Source organism: Platalea leucorodia, assembly GCF_965183815.1.
Source record: "Platalea leucorodia genome assembly, chromosome: 1".
In the NCBI taxonomy this organism is placed as follows: domain Eukaryota; kingdom Metazoa; phylum Chordata; class Aves; order Pelecaniformes; family Threskiornithidae; genus Platalea; species Platalea leucorodia.
Genome location: NC_138823.1, coordinates 98,930,928 through 98,954,407, shown reverse-complemented (window position 1 = coordinate 98,954,407; position 23,480 = coordinate 98,930,928). Strand labels below are relative to the sequence as shown.

The 23,480-nt window shown below is 36.5% G+C and overlaps 1 protein-coding gene across 1 annotated transcript in view; it reads right to left on the bottom strand.

The window, feature by feature from the left end:
• Window positions 1–23,480, bottom strand: part of DTNBP1 (dystrobrevin binding protein 1) — a 75,184-nt gene that overhangs the window by 34,944 nt on the left and 16,760 nt on the right. Inside the window, exons 6-7 of the mRNA XM_082316618.1 lie at window positions 20,276–20,408; window positions 6,818–6,840 (exon numbers count right to left, since the gene is read on the bottom strand). Of these exons, the coding sequence (XP_082172744.1) occupies window positions 6,818–6,840; window positions 20,276–20,408 (156 nt within the window). The remainder of the gene's footprint in view (window positions 1–6,817; window positions 6,841–20,275; window positions 20,409–23,480) is intronic.

The following is a 23,480-nucleotide window of genomic DNA, read 5'->3' as shown; positions in this document are numbered from 1 at the left end:
GCTAGATTCAGATCTAGAAACTTTTGAAACATGTCCTGAGAATTAAACAGATATGAGAGTCTGCAAACTTGAAACACAAAAAAGCAAAATCAAAAGCAAGGTAGCTATAAGGACACTTTATAATTTGTTTTTCTTCTCCATCTGTCTTATCCTATTACACCATAATTGAAGACTTAAGTATTTAAACTTATTTGCCTTTCACTCAAGGTTTGTCTAGAAGTGCCCAAGTCTCAAATCTTTCCATCCTCTAGAGAATGGTTATCATATATGGGAGTCTTGGTCAATTCTTGCCACAGACAGTACAGGACATCCAAAGCTGTAAGGTTCTCCTCCCATAGCCTGGATGGGAAAGAAGCTGGTAACACACATTAATAACTAGAAATCTGTCAGAATATTTTCAGCTCATAGCAAAATAATGAGGAAAATCCCTGAAACCAGAATATCCTTGAAATTTTAACTCCATCTTAGCTTTGTTACGATAGAATTAAGCAACTGTTTCCCAACCGTTTTCTGGCATGCCAAAATATGAGTTGTTTTCTTTTACATTTGTGCTACAAGGTTTAAATATTGAAGTTTTTGACCAGGGTCACCTAAATAAGTTCTAAAACAGTCAGGAAACACTCATAGCAGAAGCATTGCCTGTCTCTCAGCATGTTTTGGAAGAGGCACCCAAACAACCAAAGACACCCTCCCTCCCCTATTCAAGTGAGTCACTGAAATGAAAAAAATCACAAAATACAACATTAAATTAGTACTCTCATTATTAACCAGCTTGGTTATGGACACAATTTGTCAACAAAAAATTCTTCTCAGTAATGAAACACCTTGAATGCTCCTCATGGGACAGGCTCTGGGGTAGTATATTTGGAAACATTAAAGTAAACGAACTCCATGTGGCTGGTATGATTTTCTACCACAATGTCATCTACTCTTGCTCAGAAGAAACATACAGGATTGTGTGCCCAAAATTACAGCACAACTTCTAGAACAGCTACATCATTGAATGTATGAGCTTTGTCAACCACGAGCTGTAAAGATCTCCATTGCATATTACCCACGTATCTGGAAGACAATATGGAGATTAGGAAAAAGTTGCTTATTTTGACAGCCATGAGAACACAGCATGACAAAGAAGATCCCTAGAATGGAGAAAAAAAAAAAAAAAAAAAAAAAATCAGTTTGACACGCTACTAGTTGAGACAAGTAGATTTCAAAAAAAGGAGAACAAAGGGATGGAGTGAACAGACTGCTCTAAATATCATGTACTTCTGGAGAAGGGAACAGTGAAAGCCAGGAAATTAAAGTTTAGATACAAACATATTTAAGCTACTGATAAAAGGGCTGGAAAACTTCAATTTCAACAGAAGCACCTTAGATGCATGAAGAGGGACGACAAAAGATCTGCATATCAAATGTGACCCAATGACTTAACCTAGAAGAGAAGAGCAATAAAATCCACCTCTTTACTGCACCAGCCTCCTTCTCAGAAAGAGTATTTTGACAAAGCTTTTAAAACTTATCAGGACTGGTTTGGGAGAGATCTCTGATGCAAAGGGCTGAAAACATATTTTGTTGCATTGTAAACAGAAGTGCTGAAAATGGTCATAGGGCCACTTTCCCTGAGCTTGAATGAAGCTAATCCTGTTAAAGCTTAGAAATATGCATGACTCAGTAGCCAAAGCCACGTGCGTATCTGCCCTTACAAAGTTCCTGCCACCTTTTATTGTCCAAAAGCGCTGTGTTGCTGATTTTTAAATGGCCTCTATTGCTTTAGTTTTCTTTCCAGAAACAAACTCAAAACATTTAATCCTAAACTTTTTTTTTTTAAATAAAAAGGGACTTTTAAAAGTAATTTTTAAATCTATCATGTATACAGTTCCCATTTGGACAAAGTCTGAAGTAAACTCAGAAGCATATGTTATTATCATTGTGCAATTCTACTACTTTTATAACTTTATTTTTTTTTCCGTTATCTACCTCACTGCTCTGCTTCACTCTTCCATCTTGTAAAGAGATTAACAGTATTCTGTAAATATTTACTACACAGTCCTGGCTGCACTGGAACAGAAGAAATATTAACTTTAAAAAAAAAAAAAATTGTATCATGTGCCTGGAAGAATGGTGGAATGATTTCAAATCTCAGTGCAGTCATGAATGCATTAGGTTTCAAGTATCAAGACAAAATAACCACATATTTGCTATCTAATTTCTAGTTTCTCGGCTGTAAAAATGAAAGCCATACATGCCCTTTCTAAACCATGGCAGAGTACAATCCATCAAATACTAAAACCAAATACACACTTACACAAATATCAAGTAAAATAAATTTTACTATTGCAAGAAATTGCCAAGATCCACAACAGAACATTTTTTTTTTAGCAGGTTTATAAAAGCTTCAGCCAGGACAGGGCAGCACAGAGCATAAGCCAGCTCCTGCAAGCAGTTCTCCAAACAACGGAATTGATGCACGCTAGGAGGAAACTTGCAGGCTACTTCATATGGCATACCTAATGTTTTCATCCATACATCTATCATCTTTGAGAGCTTTGCTCTCTGAAAGATAAATTACTAAAAAAATACACTGGACAACCAGTGCACACTCACACTTTGGGTACACAAAAGCCAGTGCTGTAGCAGTATCAACATGGACACCACACGCTCTCTGCCTTCTTCAGAGATGCTTAGTATAAAGAAGCAGGAAAGCTTCTAACCGTCACTTTCTCAGCATCACAGATTATTAAATAATATGTTATGCTTACATTGTAATAGAAAACCCTTGACGTTAGAAGAAAAGAGTCTGGAGAGGTTTGTTCTGCCCCTATACACTGTGGGAACAGCAAACAACAAAGGAGAGTGTCTGGCCCTGTAGATAGTCTTAAATCAAAAGGAAGAAAAATGAAAATCTACTTTTCACGATCAGTGAGAGTACAATCTGTAATACAAATGTGAAAAAGGCAGGAATAAATTCTAAAACAGTATCTCCATTGACAAAGACAAAAATAATTCATCATTTCTTAAAATAGTATTATGTACTTATTTCATGCTACTTAAAGGTAATAACATCAACGAGCAAGAGTGTTAGTGGATTTTCAACACTTTTCAATGCTGCAAACAGGTATATACACTGAGCTTTGAGCCCCTACTCAATGACACCTGGTATCTTCCAAGAATATACTTAATAAGGCAATGAATTACCACTTTGTACCTTAGCGCACACAGTAGGAAGATCTAAATGAAACCAGAAACAATTCTGTTTCTTGGTTATGTGAAAGTTTATTTTGTTTCAATATTAAAATAAGTCTTTAGTAAACATTAGGTATACAAGGGCACTTAATATGTTTATAAGGTTATATACATTTGAAGATTTCACAGCCAGACTACACCTGTGCATCTACATCTATTTATATTTATATATACACAAAACTCCAGGGAAGTGAAGTTTTAAAACAGATCTGAGAGACCTGTGAAGCTGCCCACCTGCCTCGTGAGCCAGACCTGCATTCTCATGGTCAGTGCCAATATACAATTAGTATTTTTTCTGTATTCATTGTGAAACTGATGGGAGGCATCACTGAATTCAAGCTTCCAGTGCTGTGCGATTTTGACCCTCAGACTATACCATTCAAGGTCTTAATTCCAGTAAAACTTACTTTCTGTCCTGAGCAAGGCATGAAAACTCAGCACTGGTGAACATGAGACAGTTGGACACTGAAAAATGTGCATACAACCCTCTTTTTACCCCCTCTAGCAAACATATTTAAGGAATGTTTTTGTGGTACTTCAGTCTCTGCAGATTCAGATAGAATGAATTTATATATTTATGAAATATATTTTTATGCAAGACATTTACCATCCTTAATCTGGCAGCCAATACCTTTTAGCATATGTGTATTCAAATTCACAAATAAGAAGTTACTATTATGAAAACTGGCATTTCTGTTCTTTTGCATTAAAACGCAATTTAATGTACAATGGTTTCAACTGCACATGCATTGAAAGATGCAAGTGTATATAAAGGTACTTTAAACAGTTCTTCTTTCCTGGCCCCTATGCTGGGTATTTTATGAACTGAACGTCTATGAACACATTTCACTCTGGACAGTTATGCAAGGATGAATTTGTTGAGGTTGTAGCCTATACTTGCAATACAAAATGTAAAGAATCATCTACCCAACTACTTAACATATTTCAGTTGGAACCAACCTTTCTTGAATATAGCAAACTAGAGTTATGAGCAAGGTAACATCTTATCATAAAAGCTTTACATAATGGTACTAACACTTCCTCACCTCAACCTTAAAATGGGTTAGGTACTGTACCACTAGAAGTATTTGCTTTTTAGAGGAGTGTGTTACATTGGTAACTTAGACACGCTTCCTGCTCTTGCTGCTGCCTTTTCCTTCTTCCGTGCCAGGATTTCTAATGCCATCTACTGAGTTATTTCAGCATGCCTCATCAGCCAAAACTAAACCAAACCAAATGACGGATCATTTTCTGCACGAGTCTAGTGAGCCTTGGAAGTAGCTTAAAACAGAAAAATGCAAGAAGGAGCCACCAGTTAGATTGGGCAAAGCTGCTGTAGAACTGTAGAACGGTCACTCCGTCATCGTGAATCCTTCATGACCAGGAAGCTCTTGCTCTCCCTGTTTCTAGTCAGCTGATGAAATACATGCTAGATACTCAAAATTGGCTGAAGGTCCAAAAGGCCGGAAAAAGACTGACTGAAGCCAATCCAATGAACACCTCTATTTCACCATCCAGGTTAACAACAAAAATTCCGAGTAGCATCAGATGTGGGAAAGAACACAACTTAGTAAGCAAGAAAACATAAAAACATTTCCTCCAAGTGTGTATTTCCAATCAGCCACGAACCTGCTTTTTAGTAGTTCAATCTCAGTTTCCTGGGGCAAATGTCAGGCAAGACAGTGAAAGCTGTTGCCAAAGTTAAAATACGCTATCTATTGTTTATTTTAAAGCATGTTGTTGTTATCTTATAGAAAGGATTTAGACTTGCTTCATATGACTATTCTTGAAAGTTTGTTAGCTATTCCTCCTCTCTCTTCTGCCCAGTACAAGTTTGTCCATCAGCTTGTTGTACGAAAAAAAACAGAAATTAGGCTAACTGATGTTTAATATCCATTTTTAAAGATCTATCACTCTGTCTGTGCTTTTCCAGCCTTCCAATAGCTTCTGCCAATTCTTTTGAGTATTGTAGAATAAATTTGATCAGTTGGTTCAAAAATGTGCAACAGACCTAGAGTATCCTCTAACCTGTCCTTCTTTGTTATAGCACGAGATCCTACTTCTTTCCCATTGATATCGGCTGCATTAGCCACAGATTGCAGTTGAACTTTTCAGTGAAGAAACATGCAAAGACTTTGGCTTTTTTCTTGACATCTGTTTGCAATTTTCCCTTTTTGTAGTAAACTAAAAACCTTCTCTTGGCTACCAAGACAAGCCTTGTCCACCCAAGACAAGCCTTTCATAACTAGTATTACAAATCTGTATGCCTCTGTATCCATTACAGAATGAGTTACTCGGTTTGGTATAAATTTTCAAGGTCAACACACAGCTAACACCTTCCTCTTCCATGAAAATAATTGTCTTTGTAAAATACTTACTGTCAAATAAAGTCACGATCTTTATTGGAAAAACAAGAAGCCAAGAGAGAAATAACTTTGGAAACCATCCTCCTGGCTTCCAAAAACTCACTTAAAATGCCTAATCAATAAAAAAAGAACAAAAAAAAAACCCACCACAAAACAAAACAAAACAAACAAAAAAACAACAGGATTCACTATTCTCACAAGCATCAGGTACTAAAAAGTAACTGCCTTGCTTTGGAACAGAATGAGCTTAGCATTATCTTTGGTTTTGTATTGAGCTAGTCTGTGTTGAAAGCTGTCAAATCAATCAAAAAACGGGTTGTTATGGTAAGCTGCAGATAAAGTGACATTTTACATGATCTGTGTTGCTTGTCTGTTAATGTCAGCTTTATTATTTTCCTTTTTTAGCATTATGTAAAGATGAGATAGTAATGAACTGAAAAGGCAAAGAGGAATGCAGTTGATAGAAATTTCCATCCCGTCTTTCAATTTCAAGAGACAATTAATTGACATAAGTCAATGTACTTGACTTCATTCTCATAAATAAAGACTAGTCACAAAGCCACAGTCACACCTTACTCAAAGCAAAAGATAATAGCAATTGTCAAGCTGATCAAACATTAACATTAGTAGGTAGAGTAAGCCTGAATTTAAGGTTTACTGAAAATGGTAACGTGTTCCATCTACACACCACAGACAAAGCAATAATACATGACAGAGTTTCTAGCCACTGCCTATTATTTAGGACAGATATTTGTATAAATGATCACGTATATCCAACAAGCTGAGCTACAAAAATTGCATTTGTCTCATGTAACATAACACTGTGAAAATTTCCTAGAAATAGCCAGACAAAAGTCTAGCAAGTAACAGCCTGCAACACATGTCAAAAACACATTCATGCTAGAAAAGACATCGACTAGTTGAAGACAAACCCCTTAACTTCCAAAACTGAACGCCAAGGGAAAGGCTAGAATCTCTGAAACCTAGCTAAGACAACAGAACCATCTGTGTTCTTCCTACACTTATGACTCTCCCATAGAAACCAGTAGCAAGACCAGGTAAACTGAAAAATAAACAGCCTGCTGGGTCAACATAAAACTAACATTATCAAATGCAGAACTGGAACAGTTCCTTACTATTTTCACTTAATACAAGAACTACCATAACTCTTGCAAACATTCAAGTAGAAAATTAAAAATAGAATTTACCTTTGAAGGTCTCAAGTTCCTTCCTGTTGGAGAAAAGCAGAATTAGAAAAATATATTATTAGAAATACTACTGGAGATATTTTACATAGTTTAAGACTCATTAAAAGATTAAATACAAAGAATTTGAGTGTCATCATTTATAAGGGTAATATTACTAAGTGTGTTTCTCTAAAGTAAACACTATCAATCTGTTTAGAACTTAGGCTACCACCTACTTATTAACATGTACAATTATACAAATATTGCACATTTATATCTAGTCACATAATTTCTAGATACACTGTTGCAAAAATAACCAAGACTTCTTAAGCCTTTAGGTACTAAAACATCCATTGCTTAGAGGAGCTTTGCCAATTTATAGCATAGTGAATAACAATTAATGTTCCATTTTTGTCAATGCTACTCAAAAATCCTTTTGGCAACAGCGAAGGAGAAAAATTTGACAATATCACTCACTCAATTACAACACACTTTAAAGGCAACAAAGGCATATAGTGACATTCCTCACAGAAGAGGATTTTAAAGCACAGAGAGTGACAGATAACCCACAATACTCACATACCAGAGAGCTAAGAAATTAAGTCAACAGCAATAGTATCTTTTTTCCTTCATACCGGGCCACCTCCCATTTTTAATAGTGATGCAATTGTGAATGCGAAGGGTATAAAACTAAGAGAAATATTTTCTCTATTTTCAAGAAATTGCAAAATGCTCCATTTGCTGTCGCTACAAAGTAGTGATTAATCGTGAATTTAGAGACTAAAGAAGAATCAAAGTAAGCTGGCCTTTTCCTTACAAAACATTTATAACAAACATCTTTTCAGTCTGTGCTTTGCAGACTGCCTAGGAAAATTCTGAATTTTGAAAGCAAAAGTGATTACAAGAAAAATAAATTTAAAAAAAGACTGAACTAACAGTTGTCGAGATAAATGATTCTATTCACTATCCATAGACTAAAACATGCTTCAGTCATTACTGAGTCACCTACCACATACACTGCTTCACAATACATATGCTATACCGTAACTCTTCCTCCTCCTCCCTAACACAATGCAATTCAGCATTTATTCTTGCATCAAAACCAGACAAAACTGTTTTGAGCCTGAAACGATTTATCTTCTAAGCAGGACAAAGTATTCTAAAAGAAGCGAGAGAATACATTTACCTCCACATTTTCAGTGAACATCCCACTTTTGTTACCAAATGTCAAATACAGGTTTTTGAAAGAATGGGTGCGTTACCAGGAAACGAGCTATAGTGGGATTTACAGCAGAGAAGCCTATTAGTTTTAACTTCCTGTGAGTATCTACTTCCCTTCCTGCTTCTCTTCTATCCTTTTCCCAAGCTAGTTTCTCCCTTTTTTACCAGAGAAAAAAGGTACTTCACAGCACCTATGATTTGCAGGTTCACACCCTAATACATTTCTCCTACCCTGCGTACTCTAAATATAATTACAAAATTCTTAAACACTCTCATGAGTTGCACTCCTCATGTTTTAATAATGGCATGCTATTTGACAAAACAACAATCACAGGAAATGCTTGTTTTCCACAGACTGAAGCAATACTATATGAGGAAACATCTTGTGAAAGTAAGAGGAAAAAAACCGATGATAGTTGCTCCTAAAATCAGGAGGTCTTATGCCACTTGTCTCCAAAAGGGAAGACAAAACAATTACTGTCATTGTGTTCAAACAGATTAGCAAACAAGATGGTAATACAGCAACCAACTGACAGTGATATTCATTGCTTTTGTCTAAAACCCCAGAATTTTCCCTTTCAAAATCCATCACTATTTTTAGGGTTGATGCACTAACATGCTGTCACTATATCCATATATATAATTGCCATTCATTAAGAAAGTTGGAAATGAGTATTTGACAAAACTTTTTTTTAGAACACACACATCTGAAAAATGTAAAATATCTACAATTAGCATACAGGGAAAATACACATTTGGAATCTAAGGATCTGCATTTCCAAGTATCCTCATACCAATTCATATCCAAAGACTGATGATTCTTTATACTTTAGACAACATGAACAAATCAATCGCATCTTGTGGTTTCTCAACACTCTTGATAAACCATATATTTAGAAATATATATTAAAAACATGCTCATTGAAAATATGCCTCGAATCAGCAACATGGAGGATTTTTTTTTTTTAAATCAAATTACCCAAATAAAAACTCGAAGTTTTTAAAGTTCAATCCTAAATCTTGTTCATCAACAGCTTTTGTAAGAACCAGGCACTAAAAGTGGAAAGGAGACTATGACTTGTAAAGACACTGGAAAAACAGATGACTTAAGATTAAATCAGGACATTTTCTAGATGTGTAATTACAAAGTTCTAGACAGATGCACAGAAAAAAAATGTATTACAAAGTATCACACTTCTCCTCACCTTTGTAAGTAAATAAATAATTTTGTGTTTATTGATAAACTGTTAGTAAGAAGATACCTCCTACGTCTTCTCTATGAATCTAGAGACAAAAAAATCATCTGCAGAAGTAAATACATTGAACTTACATTAAGAAAGAAACTACGTATTTGGAACATAGACACTCTATAAAAGAAAAAGCAGGTAGCTTGAGTAATTAAATCTAAAAAGATTAAACTGAAAGCTGTTCTGGAAAACGGTCATCTTCAAAACAAGGTTAAAAGGCAAGCAGGAGGTAGGACTGCTGCCTCTTATTTTAGATCTTGCTGTATTAAATTACCAGCTTTGATGCTATATATTACATTTTTGTATTTGTTTTTCTTTTACTTTAAATTGTTCATTCTTTGGGATCATTTTTCACATTAGGTTTATACAAAAGCTACAGCAGCAGAGCTCAGCCTTTGATGGATAGCTTACTAACAACATCATACTCGAAGACAAAACTGCAGCACAGTGAATCATCTCAGCAAGAGTTCTGTCAACTGCTTCAACTCAAAAGTGTATTACCCTATACATGTTTTCCACAGGAAAAGACTAGCCTTCCCCTCTACCCCATTTATCTAACTAGTTTAAGGCAATTGAAGGATTTCCACAGAAAAACGCTTCTGGATTTTACAGAGTTTTTGTCCAAAAAAATTAATGCACTTCACAGATGGATGAGATAATCCTTTGCATTATTATTTGAAAGAAAACACACACCTGCCTTGCCCCTAGCCTTGCTACACATGAAGGCTCTTGAAGCCCAGTGTGGGCTGCTCAGCATCTATCCAGCATTAAAGGAACTCCCGTGCAGAGTCTGGCCACTCATCAATACAACCCAATATTTGGCATCTGACTGTATGCTCTGTTACTTTAGCTACTAAATTTCAGGTTAGTGCCAACAAACCTGGCTAGTTACACAAATAAGAATACTCTCTACTTTTTTACACTTAACAGTAAGCTTTCAGAAGAAAGGACTTAATAGTTGTATTATAATATAAATACCTCCTCTCTGAGAAAGATGAAGTTTAGTACCACTAAGCAAGAAAAAAGGCTAGAATAATGGGCTAAAGGCTAAAATAATCAGACTATAAAGGCATGGAGGCACTTTAAAAGTAATCTTGTTCTGTGTGCAGTGCAACTTATGAAGCCCAGCTTCTTTCCTGAGAGACAAGAGGCTGTACAGGCTCCATCTACACTGGAGTTATGCCCATGAAAACTGTTTGGCCACACATACAGGCAGTAATTTTCATCCGTTCCTTTCCAGTTGCTTGTTTTCGTAAAACAGATGGAGGCTTAATTACTCTGTGAAATTCTATACCCCTCAAATTCAGTTGAAAATGACCATAGAATCACAGAATGGTTTGGGTTGGAAGAGACCTTAAAGATCACCTGGTTCCAACCCCCCTGCCATGGGCAGGGACACCTTCCACTAGACCAGGTTGCTCAAAGCCCCATCCAGCCTGGCCTTGAACACTTCCAGGGATGGGGAATCCACAATTTCTCTGGGCAACCTGTTCCAGTGCCTCACCACCCTCATGGTGAAGAATTTCTTCCTTATATCCAATCTAAATCTACCCTCTTTCAGTTTAAAGCCATTACCCCTTGTCCCATCACTACACGCCCTTGTAAAAAGTCCCTCTCCAGCTTTCTTGTAGGCCCCCTTCAGTTACTGGAAGGCTGCTATAACGTTTCCCCAGAGCCTTCTCTTCTCCAGGCTGAACAACCCCAACTCTCTCAGCCTTTCCTCATAGGAGAGGTGCTCCAGCCCTCTGGTCATCTTCGTGGCCCTCCTCTGGACTCGCTCCAACAGGTCCATGTCCTTCTTATGTTACGGGCCCCAGAGCTGAATGACCGACAGGAGAGCAGCAAGTAAAGGGCAACAATTGTCAGCAAATCCCCAATTCATAAGCCTGTTTGCCTACTTCTTTAAGATAATACTTAAGTCAGGACAAAGATGATATTCAGGTATATTTTAATGCCAGCATAAGAGACACACGAATCAGCTTCTCGGCCCCTTCTGAGCATGATGGCATAGGTAAATATGACTATAAACCCCTCTATGCACCATGCTTAAAAAGGCACAGCTGATAATGTCTCATGGTTCAAAATACCCTAAAGAAATTAAATCAAAGCACTGTTAATGCAAGAGATGCCATTGAGAACTTCTCTGAAACATCTCATCAAAAAAGACCTGAGCCACAGGTACAGAGGAAAAGGATATATAGAGACATTAAAAAAAATACAATACCCCATTTTAGTCTGAAGCATACCTTTTATAAGAGTTTTTATTTGCAAGAAGTACAATGAATTCTGAAGCAAATTAAAACTGTAGTGCCTTGAAGCTCTGCTGAGACAGGCTGTGTCTATTGAATTATTATGTTTAAGTTACTTGGAATGTTCTGATGATCATGTTTGTCAGTGGTCTCAACTTCTTCACTCACAGAAAAGTTGAGCTTCAGGGTTTGTGGTGAGAAAATACAATTTTGGAAACCACAAGTGAAACAAACTGTCTACAATATATAACTAGTCCCACAGAGTAACTGACACCACCAGAACTTACATGAATAGGTAGAAGGCAAATACAAATTCCCAATTACCTTCCCATTCCCCTCAGGCTTTTCACTGCACTGTTGGATTAACCCTGCTTTAGTCACTGGGCAGAAGAGATGGACACTAGCAAGGTGATTCTATTGGATATCAGTGATAAACAAAAATAAATCCAGAAAGAAGAATATGGGAGGAGAAGGAGTCAAAACCATCCTGCTTTAAGTTACTGAAAACCATGGGACTTTAGTTTGTTCAACAAAAGAAAGACAAAGTTCTCAGGTTCTACTGTATCTTGCAAAGGGGTGTAACACTAAGATCAATTTTCCAAATGTAACAAAACGCCAGGGAATTCAGTTAAATACCTAGAGACCACAGAAACACCAAGTTCTTTACAATGATGCCAGTAGCCAGAATTGACAGACCCGTATTTTATCTTCAAGGAAGGAGTAGGCAGATAAGAAGTAACAAAGTCATAAATGAATGTCAGGAACAATTTTATAACACTATCTCTGAAAGTAACAGCCAATAAATTCAAACTACTAGACCCATGCGTAAAAAAAGACAATCTCAAGACAGCATATGCATAGTAAAAATTGAGTGCTAAATTTGAAAGATTTTTACAACAAAATGTGTTTATAAATATTGAGTTGTAAATACTATTTACAAACAAAAACTAACATTTAAAGAAGGTATAGCTGCTTATCTGCAATTTAATTTTAAAACATTTCTGGCACCTAACAAGATCCAAAACAAAACCTGAGAAATACTTCATTTCACCTGTTAGGTCTGGTACAGTTAAGTTCTTAAAATTACATTAAAAAAATTTCATAGCCTGACTCAAGCTTTAGTAAGCAAAAAAGCCATGAGAGGGACTTTCCTCTAGATGTCATCAGAAGTAAATGCCAAAAACCTGAGAACTCAAAACTTATGTCACTTGCATGGTGCGCAGAAATAATTTAAGTACTTTTTTGTGTATTCAGGATTAGCACTTATGATAACAACACAAAAATATTTTCCCTCCCTTCGAGTGCTTGAGTACCCTTCTCAAATCACATAGGCCAACTACTACTTTGAAATACCTTTGAGACTGAAGTAGTGAAAAGTGTTTAAGTAGTGAAAAAACGATAAAAACTAAAACTACTATTAAAATACCGTTGGAATTAAGCAGCAGGCAAGGTTTTCTATTTATCTGAAGAAACACTGAAGACAGGTCAGGATTCTTCACCATCAAATGTGAAATTTTATCCAGTAACAGAGAAGAGCAAAGAACTAAGGAATTTAAATAATGTTGCAATGGAGATTTTTATTTTTTTTTTTTTTGCATCCATACTCAAATGCAGCTGCAGAAGTAGCTGAAGTCTTTCTGTGTCTTCCAGCAAAACTTCTACATCAACTTCATTCCAGAAGATGGAATGGATCAAAGCAAAATTTCGTAACAGAAACTGCAAACATTAACTGGTAAACAAGCTAATAAATACCACTAAAAACAAATACTACCCTAATATATTCAGCAGTTTCAGGGTACAGTGACAGCATTTCTCTTTGGATGTTTCAAAAAAAGAAACAAATATTTATCTTGATGAAGAACATTGGGGGTCACCTTTCAGGTCCTATCATTCAAAAGAACAGTAAAAATTAGGGAAATGGTATTAAAAACAGAAGAAAATGTTAGAAATGAAATCATTAAAAGCAACCAAGTGTTTTGTCCTCTGCTAAGAGACTGATACACGCCGTTTAGCATTGAGACCATTCCAAATTGGAATCTGAAACGTGGAATAAATTCTCAACTCCCTCTAAAAGCTTATGCTTTCAGATGTAAGGTTTTGCACAGGACCCATTTTTTATGTTTTTGCTTTCATCCTGTTGCTATCCAAAAAAGGGGGTAGTTTTTAAATTTTTTTTTTTAACTTTTCTCTTAGTATGCAATGTCATTGATCACTGAAAGATACACGTATCAGCGCAGTTTATTTATTTTTATCATACAAAACCAAAAGTTTAGGAAACAAAGTTTAAAGCTGAAATTTGAGAGAAGAAATTTAGGAGAAGCTACAAACAACTAAGCTATGAAGAAATTTAAGAGAAGCTGAAGTTTAAGAGAAGGTAAAAACAACTCCACCATTGAAGGCCACCTCCACCATCAACTCCACCATCTTTAATCTCTCCTAGAAAGAAAAAGGGTTCCTGCAAATCTGTTTTTGGTAAATAGCCACAGAACAAAATCTAGACCTTCCTTTAACTTGGCCACCAGTTTCCCCATACGCATGAAAAGAAAATAAATTACAGTATTCAAAAACTGGCCAAACGTTATTCACTAAGTGACATATAATACGCCACAAGTCCACAAAAACAAGGTAGTAAAAAAAGCCTGCAACCCCACACACACTCTTTACAATTCATGCTGTTGTACCACACAGCACGAATGCAATTGTGGCAGTTAGAAGTTACAACTTGTACCACTTCAGGCATCCTCAACACACCCCTTTGACACAGGAATGTAAAATCTCCCTCACAGGGGTGTTGTCAATAAATGCATTTAACACATTTTTTGGAACAATTTTTAAACAAATTGGTTTGGGACGTAAGTCAAAAGGAATTATTAAAGATCTCAGGACAATAATTTACAGTGAAGAAAGACAGAATTTATCAGGAGGCACAGTACCTTGCTCAAAAGCAGAGAATGGATTTAGTGCAGTAATGAAAAACACCTAAGCCCTGTTCTCCTGCCAGTAGCCACAATGAATGAATGAATTTGATAAATAATGCAGTTTTGAGGTGAGAGAGAGTACAAAACAATGATTAAGGCAATCCTAAACCATCTGTTTCTATTATTGGTACAATAAGTCTGGACAACGAATGCCTAGTACTAACAGATTAACACGATTTGCAGATTATGCCCAGTAACCAGCACTACATAAAGGTAGAGAAAAGTTACGCAGGATTGACATAATGTTTAACATTTTCTAGAAAACATTAGTAAAAGGTGCCATAAAACGCAGAGGATCCAACACAAACATTCAGTCTTTAATCACAGATCACGAAAGCCAACAAAGAAAAAAAATCTTTTACATGCCTATTCAAAAGAAAACTAAACTATAAGGTAAAGGTACGCAACAAATCTCTTTATAACGATGTCATTGTCTCTCTGCATCAAACAAAGACCACCACAAAAGAAGGGCAAAATTAAACCAACTTAAAAGTGACAGAAATTATACTGCACATTCACACTTTGCAAATAATATAAAAAACTGCCAAAACCCCTACAATCTTTTGATCTGCTACGTCTTCAGTCTTGCCCAATGTTTTCAAATACTTGGAGCACTGACAGGAGCAAAATCCACTAATAATGAAGCAGCCTGCTCCTTTTGGTTTCATGCATGCAAAATACTGTACTGCAAGTGTTCTTGAAAACAAAAGGAAGTTCAGAGCGCTAAAATTACACAAAAGGAAGCACAATTATCAAGGAAACTTTTCCAAAGCTTGTGCAAGCCCAGTTTTGCAGGATCAATAGGACTTCTCATTCCATGTGTCTGTCCAAAGAAGTGCAATAACTGATGGACATAGAATTAATTCCAGCCAGTTATCACCATGAAAGCACTCGCTACTGATGGTGCTGCATGCAAACTCATGAACAGCAGGATGGAAAAGATGTCTGCAATGTGAACTCTGCTTTGAGCACAGAAACGTATAGCCATACAACTAACGCCTAATGAAAACTCAAGGCCAGTCATTCACTGCATGTCTACCGTGAAAGCTGTCCTGAAGATAAAGTTCTGCATCCACCCTTACAAAATCACTATTTATGTATCCAGGTACACAGAGGTATAGGAGCTGAAAATCTATACCACCAGAAGACTGATCAAGAAGAACAGGGCATGAAATCTTACTTTGATGAAAATTTTGATGAGAACTATGCAACATGTAGCTAGAGTCTTGGAAATAATTCGCAGTACAATTAATTTTGGAAGGAAAAAATACACTTGTTTGAAACATTTGCAACAATGGTATATTTTTTACGTATAAAAAGTTAATTTGACAAATTAACCTGTAAAGCTTAAAAGGGTTATGAAGGTACAATTTAAATTTATCACTGCCAGATGGGAGGGAGTCATCATTGAAAATGATGTACTGTACAGAGTACTGTTATAGCTTATTACCGGGGGAGTGCTATGGAATCTAACAAGATCTAAAGACAGAAGTCTTTTAGGCAACACGATTTTGTACGGCAGCGTATTGCCCATTCCATCTTCTCTTTTCTGACCTCGGTAAAAAAAAAATAATTTAGATTAAACAAGATCACAAAAAAATGGCAGCTTTTCACAGTGATACTGCAGGAGGTAAAGATAATATTTGAAAGCAACACAAAGCAGAAAAATAATAATGCAAAATATTTTTGTATGTCAGTGAGTAAATAACCATTAACTCGCCCAAGTTAGAAGGGACTTTTCCAAAAAGCAGACTAGTCTGAATTGCCTAAAGAACTTTTCTGTATTTACTTTTTGAACGTTTATGTTGGCCAGGCCCAACATAAGCCACCGTATCTAACTGCAACAATCCTTACTGCCCTTTCCGTTCCCAAAGCAATTAGAGAGACAAAACCAACAGAAGACCATACAGAAGAAAAACTTAACAGTAGTAACTGATGAAGGCATTTTCTCACATACACATCTGTAATCTACACAATGCAATTGCCGTAAATTTTATACCCTTCTAAATGAGAAAGTGAATCAAACATTCTTCTCCTCCAGAAGCATAAAACCATCATCATGGCATGGAAATGCATCTAACAAGAATTATGACAATCTGTCCAACTCCTCAACTACTGCACTAATTACCAATGCATGGGGTTACACATTATTTGATTACAAATAAACTTTTAAAATCCAAAAATTAGGAATAAATGTACCTTTTAGGAACATGTTTTCTCTTTAGGTAAAGCATTTCTTTAAATCTCACCAGAAAGGAAAAAAAAGTAGTCCCACTAAGGTTTGTAATATTACTAAACATTCACCTGTTGAAGTATACCCTAGCATCAGGTTATACTTCAGACTCAGGATTTTAGATTGCTTCATTCATTTTTCTTCTATGTTTGTTCTCAAAGCAGACAAGTATTGAAAAACAGAAAGGATTCTTAAACAAGAAATCCTAAAAAAATTAAAATTCAGACAATTATGTTTAAAGTCATATGACACACAGTAAAATGTATCCACTCATTTCCAGTGACAAGGACTCTCTGCTATCTCCAATGTATTCCTACAAAATGTTGCAGTTGAGCAGCTCCTTTTAATTGATAAAATAACTACGAGTTGCTATTTTGCACAATCTGTCTGAAATGGATGCAAACGGTTCTAAGAGCTTCATAGGAAGTACAGCTTCAGAACAGAATTATTTTCTCTTACGCCATAACCCTGCAACTCAGTGCACATAAAAATTGGTACAAAAGTGAGCTTCTGACAGCGCTTCCTGAAGGACACAGTGCACCGCCTTGGGAATGCAAGAACTGCCATAGGAGACTGGAGGGATACAAGTTTTCTGCAATCAGAAACAGTGCATCCTCAGCAGGAGGATGAAGGGAAGAATAATTGTGCTGGATTGAGAAAAGGACAGGAAACAAAGCGGCATGGTTTAATGTTAACATACATGCAAACAATTGCAGCAAGACTAGCTAGAGAAAACAAGGGTGGAATCTAGACCTCATACAACAAAACTAGTACCCTGATCAATGGATTTAAAGACAAAAAAAGCCAATATTAAAAATCCAGAGATAAGCACACAGAAAAACAATCAATCCCCCCAAACACCAGGCTTTAAAATATATTGTGGAAAACACCTTGGATTGATGAATCTACTTTGAAACTAGTACTCAACACAATGACAAAAAGGAAAAAATTGATCTGTTTGAACTGAAATAAAGTTGCTCTATTTAATAGGGAGACCTATTTCTGAAAATCAGTTCCCATAGTTACCATAAGCTGCATTTCAAAGGTTTAATCTTGACCTAAAGCACCTTCTTCTAAATCTTTCATATAGGAAGATTTTTCAAAAGACTTGAAATATGTGAGCTTCTAGCCTAAGCTCTACGGTGAGTTTAAAATAAAATTACTTTTTGTTACATGCTTAAAATAACCACAGTTTCTAGAGTTTGTGTTCATCTCAGTTTTCATCCCTATATTGTCAAAACACAGGAAATACTTTTTTTTTTTTTTTTTTTTTTTTTACACAAAACCACTCACTCCCTGAAAATAATTTTTGTGTTAAAGAGAGAATATAGACTCCTGAACCCCCATTTGATTCTTTCAGTAGCTGGTATCACAGTAAAAACCCCAAACACTAAAGAGAGGAAGACAGAAGTTCCAAACATACATAACAAATCACACTCACATTAAGTTAACTGGCTGTTCGTTCTTCAAGTATCTACATTGGCAAGTGTCCTCCTGGTAATGAGCTAGCAGTTAATTTCTTACCTAAATAAATACAGTGGTAATGATCAACCAGAAATTACCTGCATTTTTCCTGTTTTGTCTAGATCTGACCAAATGTAATCAGCTTATAATTACGTTAAGTAGCTTGCTTAGCATTCCATTTATAGAACTGATTAGATGCTGCTAAGCAGAGTAGGCAACAGTTTAACGCTTTATTTTGATGTTGAAAGCAGAGGCTAGGGGAGGGGGAGAGGGAGCAAGTACAGCAGAGAGAACAAACAAAACTCACAAAACTTCAGAAAGATTACTATATTTTCGGGGGTAAAAATCTGTTGCTTTATGCACATTTTAAATTGGTGTGTTATTTGGTTAAATAGCACATATTTAGAATTTTGAAGTTATTACTATTAAATATTTAATTACTTAAATAGGTCCAAACAAGTGAATATTCAGCCATACCGACTACTGTTGACTCTTCCTGGAGAGAGAAAAAACGGTGTTGCCCTGGCTTGGGAAGGAGAAAATCCAGGTTGCAGGAAAATGACAAGACCACTGCCGAGGCCCGGGCCTGAGGTTAAGCTAACTGAACAGGATGTGAAAAACTACAGGACATGACACGAGAAATTGCTGGATGTGACAGATAATATAGTAAGAATCTGACAAAAGCTATAGATAGCACCAGGAGGGATGGCTGGATTTCACAGATGGTTAAAGAGGAGTTAAGTTAGAAACAGCCAAACTTCACAGAAGACTGCAGGGGGACCTTTAAGGTATCGGGGACCTTCTGGGAGGCAGAACTTGCAACGCCAGCAGTACTTCAGTAACCGTATCTGTAACACCACAGAAGGCCAAAGTTTCCTAGATAACAGTATGAGAAATACCAAATTTGAGTAGCAAAACCAGGATCAATAGGCAAAACATAATTAGGGGTGGATTGTTTATTTGGGAGGACACTGGGATTAAAGGGAAAAAAAAAAGAAAAAAGAAGAAAAAGAGGTACAAGGATGGCAAAAGAAGGGTCGAGAAAGAGGGAAAACGGATAAGCTATGCAAAATGTAAGCAATGCTGTCTGGCACAGCCCTGGCCTTGATCATTGCATCCTAATTAGGACCAGAAACCAAACCAGTTGTTCTGACCATACCACATGAGGCAAACTTGCTTCTGCAATCAAGAGAAGTGGGGAGGGTGCCAGGGTGCTTCCCCTCGCTAACAGGAGGACACCTGGTTGGACAGACCACGTAACCTGGTTACCCCCGTGTCAGTGCTGGCTCCAGCTCTGTCAGCATCCGCATCTACCCACCACTCCCTAACACAGGTATGTCAGAGATCGTCTTTGACAAATCGCTTCAATTTAACGCCTGGTTTCCTCATTTATACAATGGACTTAATACTGCTTTTCTTATCTCCTTCAGTAAGGTTATTTTTGGCACTGCCAGTAACAAAACCAAGAAAGTCAACAGTTTATTTAAGCTCTTAACATTTATCTCTTGCTACTTTATCTTTTAGGTAAACATGAAGCTCAAGAGTTGGAGGTTCTAACTTTTCACACATACTGCTACAAGTTGAACTTTGATTCCAAGTAGTAATGCCCTCTTTTTGCAAGTAAGAGAAGGCAGGAGATTAATACCTTTCATACAAGGCGCAAAGTACTCATAGGATAGGATAGAACCGAAAGGAAGATAGAGCAAAAATATAGTTCCTAACTTTACAGGTACAATACATGGGAAAAAAATGAAATTAAAAAAACAGGCCAGGGGATTAAAAGAAACAACAATTTATCAGTGTTTATTAACAATAGCCCTTACTCCAATTGTTGGTAGAGAATAATAAGCACAACTTCATCTTAACATCACTGTAGCGATAATTTTCCAAACACAGACACTCTTTGTTCATCACCAAGAGTTAGACTGACATTCAATGAATCTATTACAGATTTGCAACTTTCTGTCAAAGACTGTTTCTTTAAAAGATGAAAATAAAAGGGATTATGTTATATATGGGAAAAAGAAATAATCATAAAATGCTTATATTTTATGTTAATTTATATTTATAGCAATTGTTTTATTTACCTTTTTGTTTTCTTGTAGGTTTCCAGCTGTAATGTCTGCATACATTTGTATCTTTCCAACTCACACTGTTCACATAGGTCCTCAAGACACAATAGATGATTCTCCATTTCCTCAAAGTTTGCCTCTAGCTGGGCTATAAGAAATACTTATATGAATATCAAATTGTATCAACAGATGGACAACTCACCTGAACAGAAACAGGAATTCATAAAGGTACATAATTAACATGATAATAATTACACATATATAATAAATGGCTCAGAAAGATAAACAAATTTCAGTCCATATCACATAGTAAAGAGTGACAACAGAGCCTCATTAAGGGAGATCTATCTCAAGTTCCGTTTGCAGTAAGATGCTGAACCACTATATTTGCCCTAGCATCTTAGTCTTGCACGCTGATGGTCTACACTTCAGGAAAAGCAGCATCCAGAACTCATAATTTAATTTTGCTTCTTGGGCACACTGTCAGTTTACCCCTTCCTGCCTGGTACCCATCTGACAAATAAAGCTGTGCTGACCAAAACCAGTACTAATCTTAAATTATTCAAATGAAGCAAAAGTAAAGCATACTGGGAGAATTTTAACTTTTACATGACCTCATGATAATATAAAAGAATACAGACTTCAAAAGTTTACTCTGAAGACAGACCCTTTACTGATAGGCAAATCTATTACACAACCCTTTTAAGCTTTACATGTTCATTTGTCAGATGGAGTTTTTACACATAAAAAAATATACCATTAGCTATTTTACATGCCCGTGCACTTAAAAACATGCAAAACTTCCTCATTTCCTCTTTAATCATAATTATTCAGAGTCTCAAGTTAAAAGACATCACGCCTGTGAAGAGCCCTGAGAAACCTGATCTTACCGCTCACTCTGTTTTGAGCAGAAATTTGGACTAGAGAACTCCTGTGGTCCCTTCTGACCTGAATTATCCCATGTGAATTTTATATCAAAGGATCACTCTCCCTGTGGGTAATTAATGCTGATATCCATGTCCCTCCTCAGGATTCCAAAGTGGAAAAGCTATTTTCCCAAACTCTAACCAGCTAGTCATTCTGGGACGGAGCTGTGTGAATACAGGACTATTATTCACCCTTTTGCCAGGACTACTTCTATACCAAAGGGAAGGTAAATAGCAGGAGGAAGGATAAATCACATTTTTACAAACAAAATAGCAACCAAAGAACAGAAAGGAGTTTGCAGTTCAGAGACAGATACACTGATCTGTTGCAGTGTATGAACTTTATTGTTGATGAGAAGAACTACACAGATGATGGAATGAAACAGCAGAAAAAATAAAGCAGTTTTGGCAAATGGCTGTGTTTCACCTTTGCCTGTAACAGACAGAAGCAATCTTCATAAAGCAAGACAATAACTATTAAGTTCAAGGTAGAAAAAAGTGACTTAATGTGTTTTGGATGCTCAAAAGAAGGAAACAGCAAACTGGAGGCATCAGTCAAACCTTCAATTCTGGTTTGGCCATTCTACTTGGAGCCTATCTTGGAGTATACAAAATTTCAACTTTCTTAGCCGTTACTCAATTAGAAATTGCTGTCCTCGTGGTCCTCCTAGAACAGCAAAAGTTAAGACCTCATAAACGAACTTCCTAGCATGCATCTTCGTATGTTCAGCTCCAATTACTTCATAAGATTTTTTAGTCCCTAACAAGTAGAGTACTGCTCCACAACAGTCAGAAAGGGAAACATGAATCATATAATCAGCAAAGAATTCCTTAAACTATTTATCTGTACACAGATCACTTGGGGGTGAGGGGAGGCAGTTGACAATGCGGAAACAAGTTTGAGGGGGAAAAAAAAAAATGTTTTCAGTTCTAAAGATTGTGACGTGGAACATGCATTGTCTACCACATACTCAACGCCCTCTCACAAAATCCAGATGTATTCAAAGGGCAACATGATGACTAGAATTACAACTGGTGGTCCCTTTTTGCTTAAGAAATGGATTTTTCTGAGTGCATTAAAATCCAAATGTCTGTATTATGCTCTCTCGCTTTTCAGAATGATTGCTCACTTATTAATTTGCAAAATTCACAAACACAGCAGGGCTCAAGATAATTTAGTAAGGTACCCATCAACCACTATTTTTTGCACTTAAAAAAACACCACCTGCTTTGCTGTACTTCCTATTGGAATAATATTAAAAGACAACAACAAAGAACAGGAAAATAAAGAAGATGAAGAAAAGTGAGTTCTAGAGGGCAACTGACTCCTAGCACTAGCACTTGAGCAGCCTCTAGTGGGAACTGCAGAAAACACTGCTCCTCAAGAACAGGAACGAACACTTAAGACCTCTCCAGAAGACAACAATCCTGCTTTACTGCAACATAGGTTTCAGAATTTTTCTTTCTGAAGTGAAAGAAAACTTAGCTGCTTTTCACAAAAAAAGTTGAAGACTAGTTCCGTCACAAAGGCACAGCACCAGCTATGGTTGTGAATTAACATCTCTCCTACCCAAATGAGAACGTATGCACCGTGCATGAAAAGAAAGTTCCAAACAAGGCTCCATATTTACTCAATTTGAAACTTAAGCCTTAGTACTTTGGCCAGCTCTCATCTATATCCACAAATAAGCTCATACTTTCAAAAAGTTATTTAGCAAAAATACAAAATCTAGAAATTCTTCATTTCCAGTTTATGGTTCACAGTGTCACCTAGAGTGAATCTGCCCCAGGAAGCCAGCTAAGAAAAGCCCAGCAAGCTACCGGCAAGACTACTATTTCTCTTCCAACTCTTCAAGAAATCCCACAACCAAGCAGTCGGGCAACAATCACTATCTCACTCTGAAACAGCATTGCTATGAAGGAGAAAAACACCCTCTCCTTTTAATCTTTTTAAGGAGGCTGGAAAAAAATCCATTGTAACTTCAGATTAAGAATTTTCCTGTATAGTAACATGCCACAGTTGGTAGAAATAATATTTTTTATTAGATAGCTGAAAAAATAACTTGTTCTTTAGGTCACATCATTCCGATTGTATTAGTTTGACCTGTATTTCTTACACTATCACAGGTATAACAACACCGATACAAGTTTTAGTTTTAATTTTTAAAAGTATGTTTAAGTTTGATCAGATGACATTAGATTGTATTATCTTCCATCAGTGTACACTGTTTTTCTTAGTTTACCAGCTACTCAGGTATTAAAGTATTTATCTAGAACTCAACCACCACAAAAAA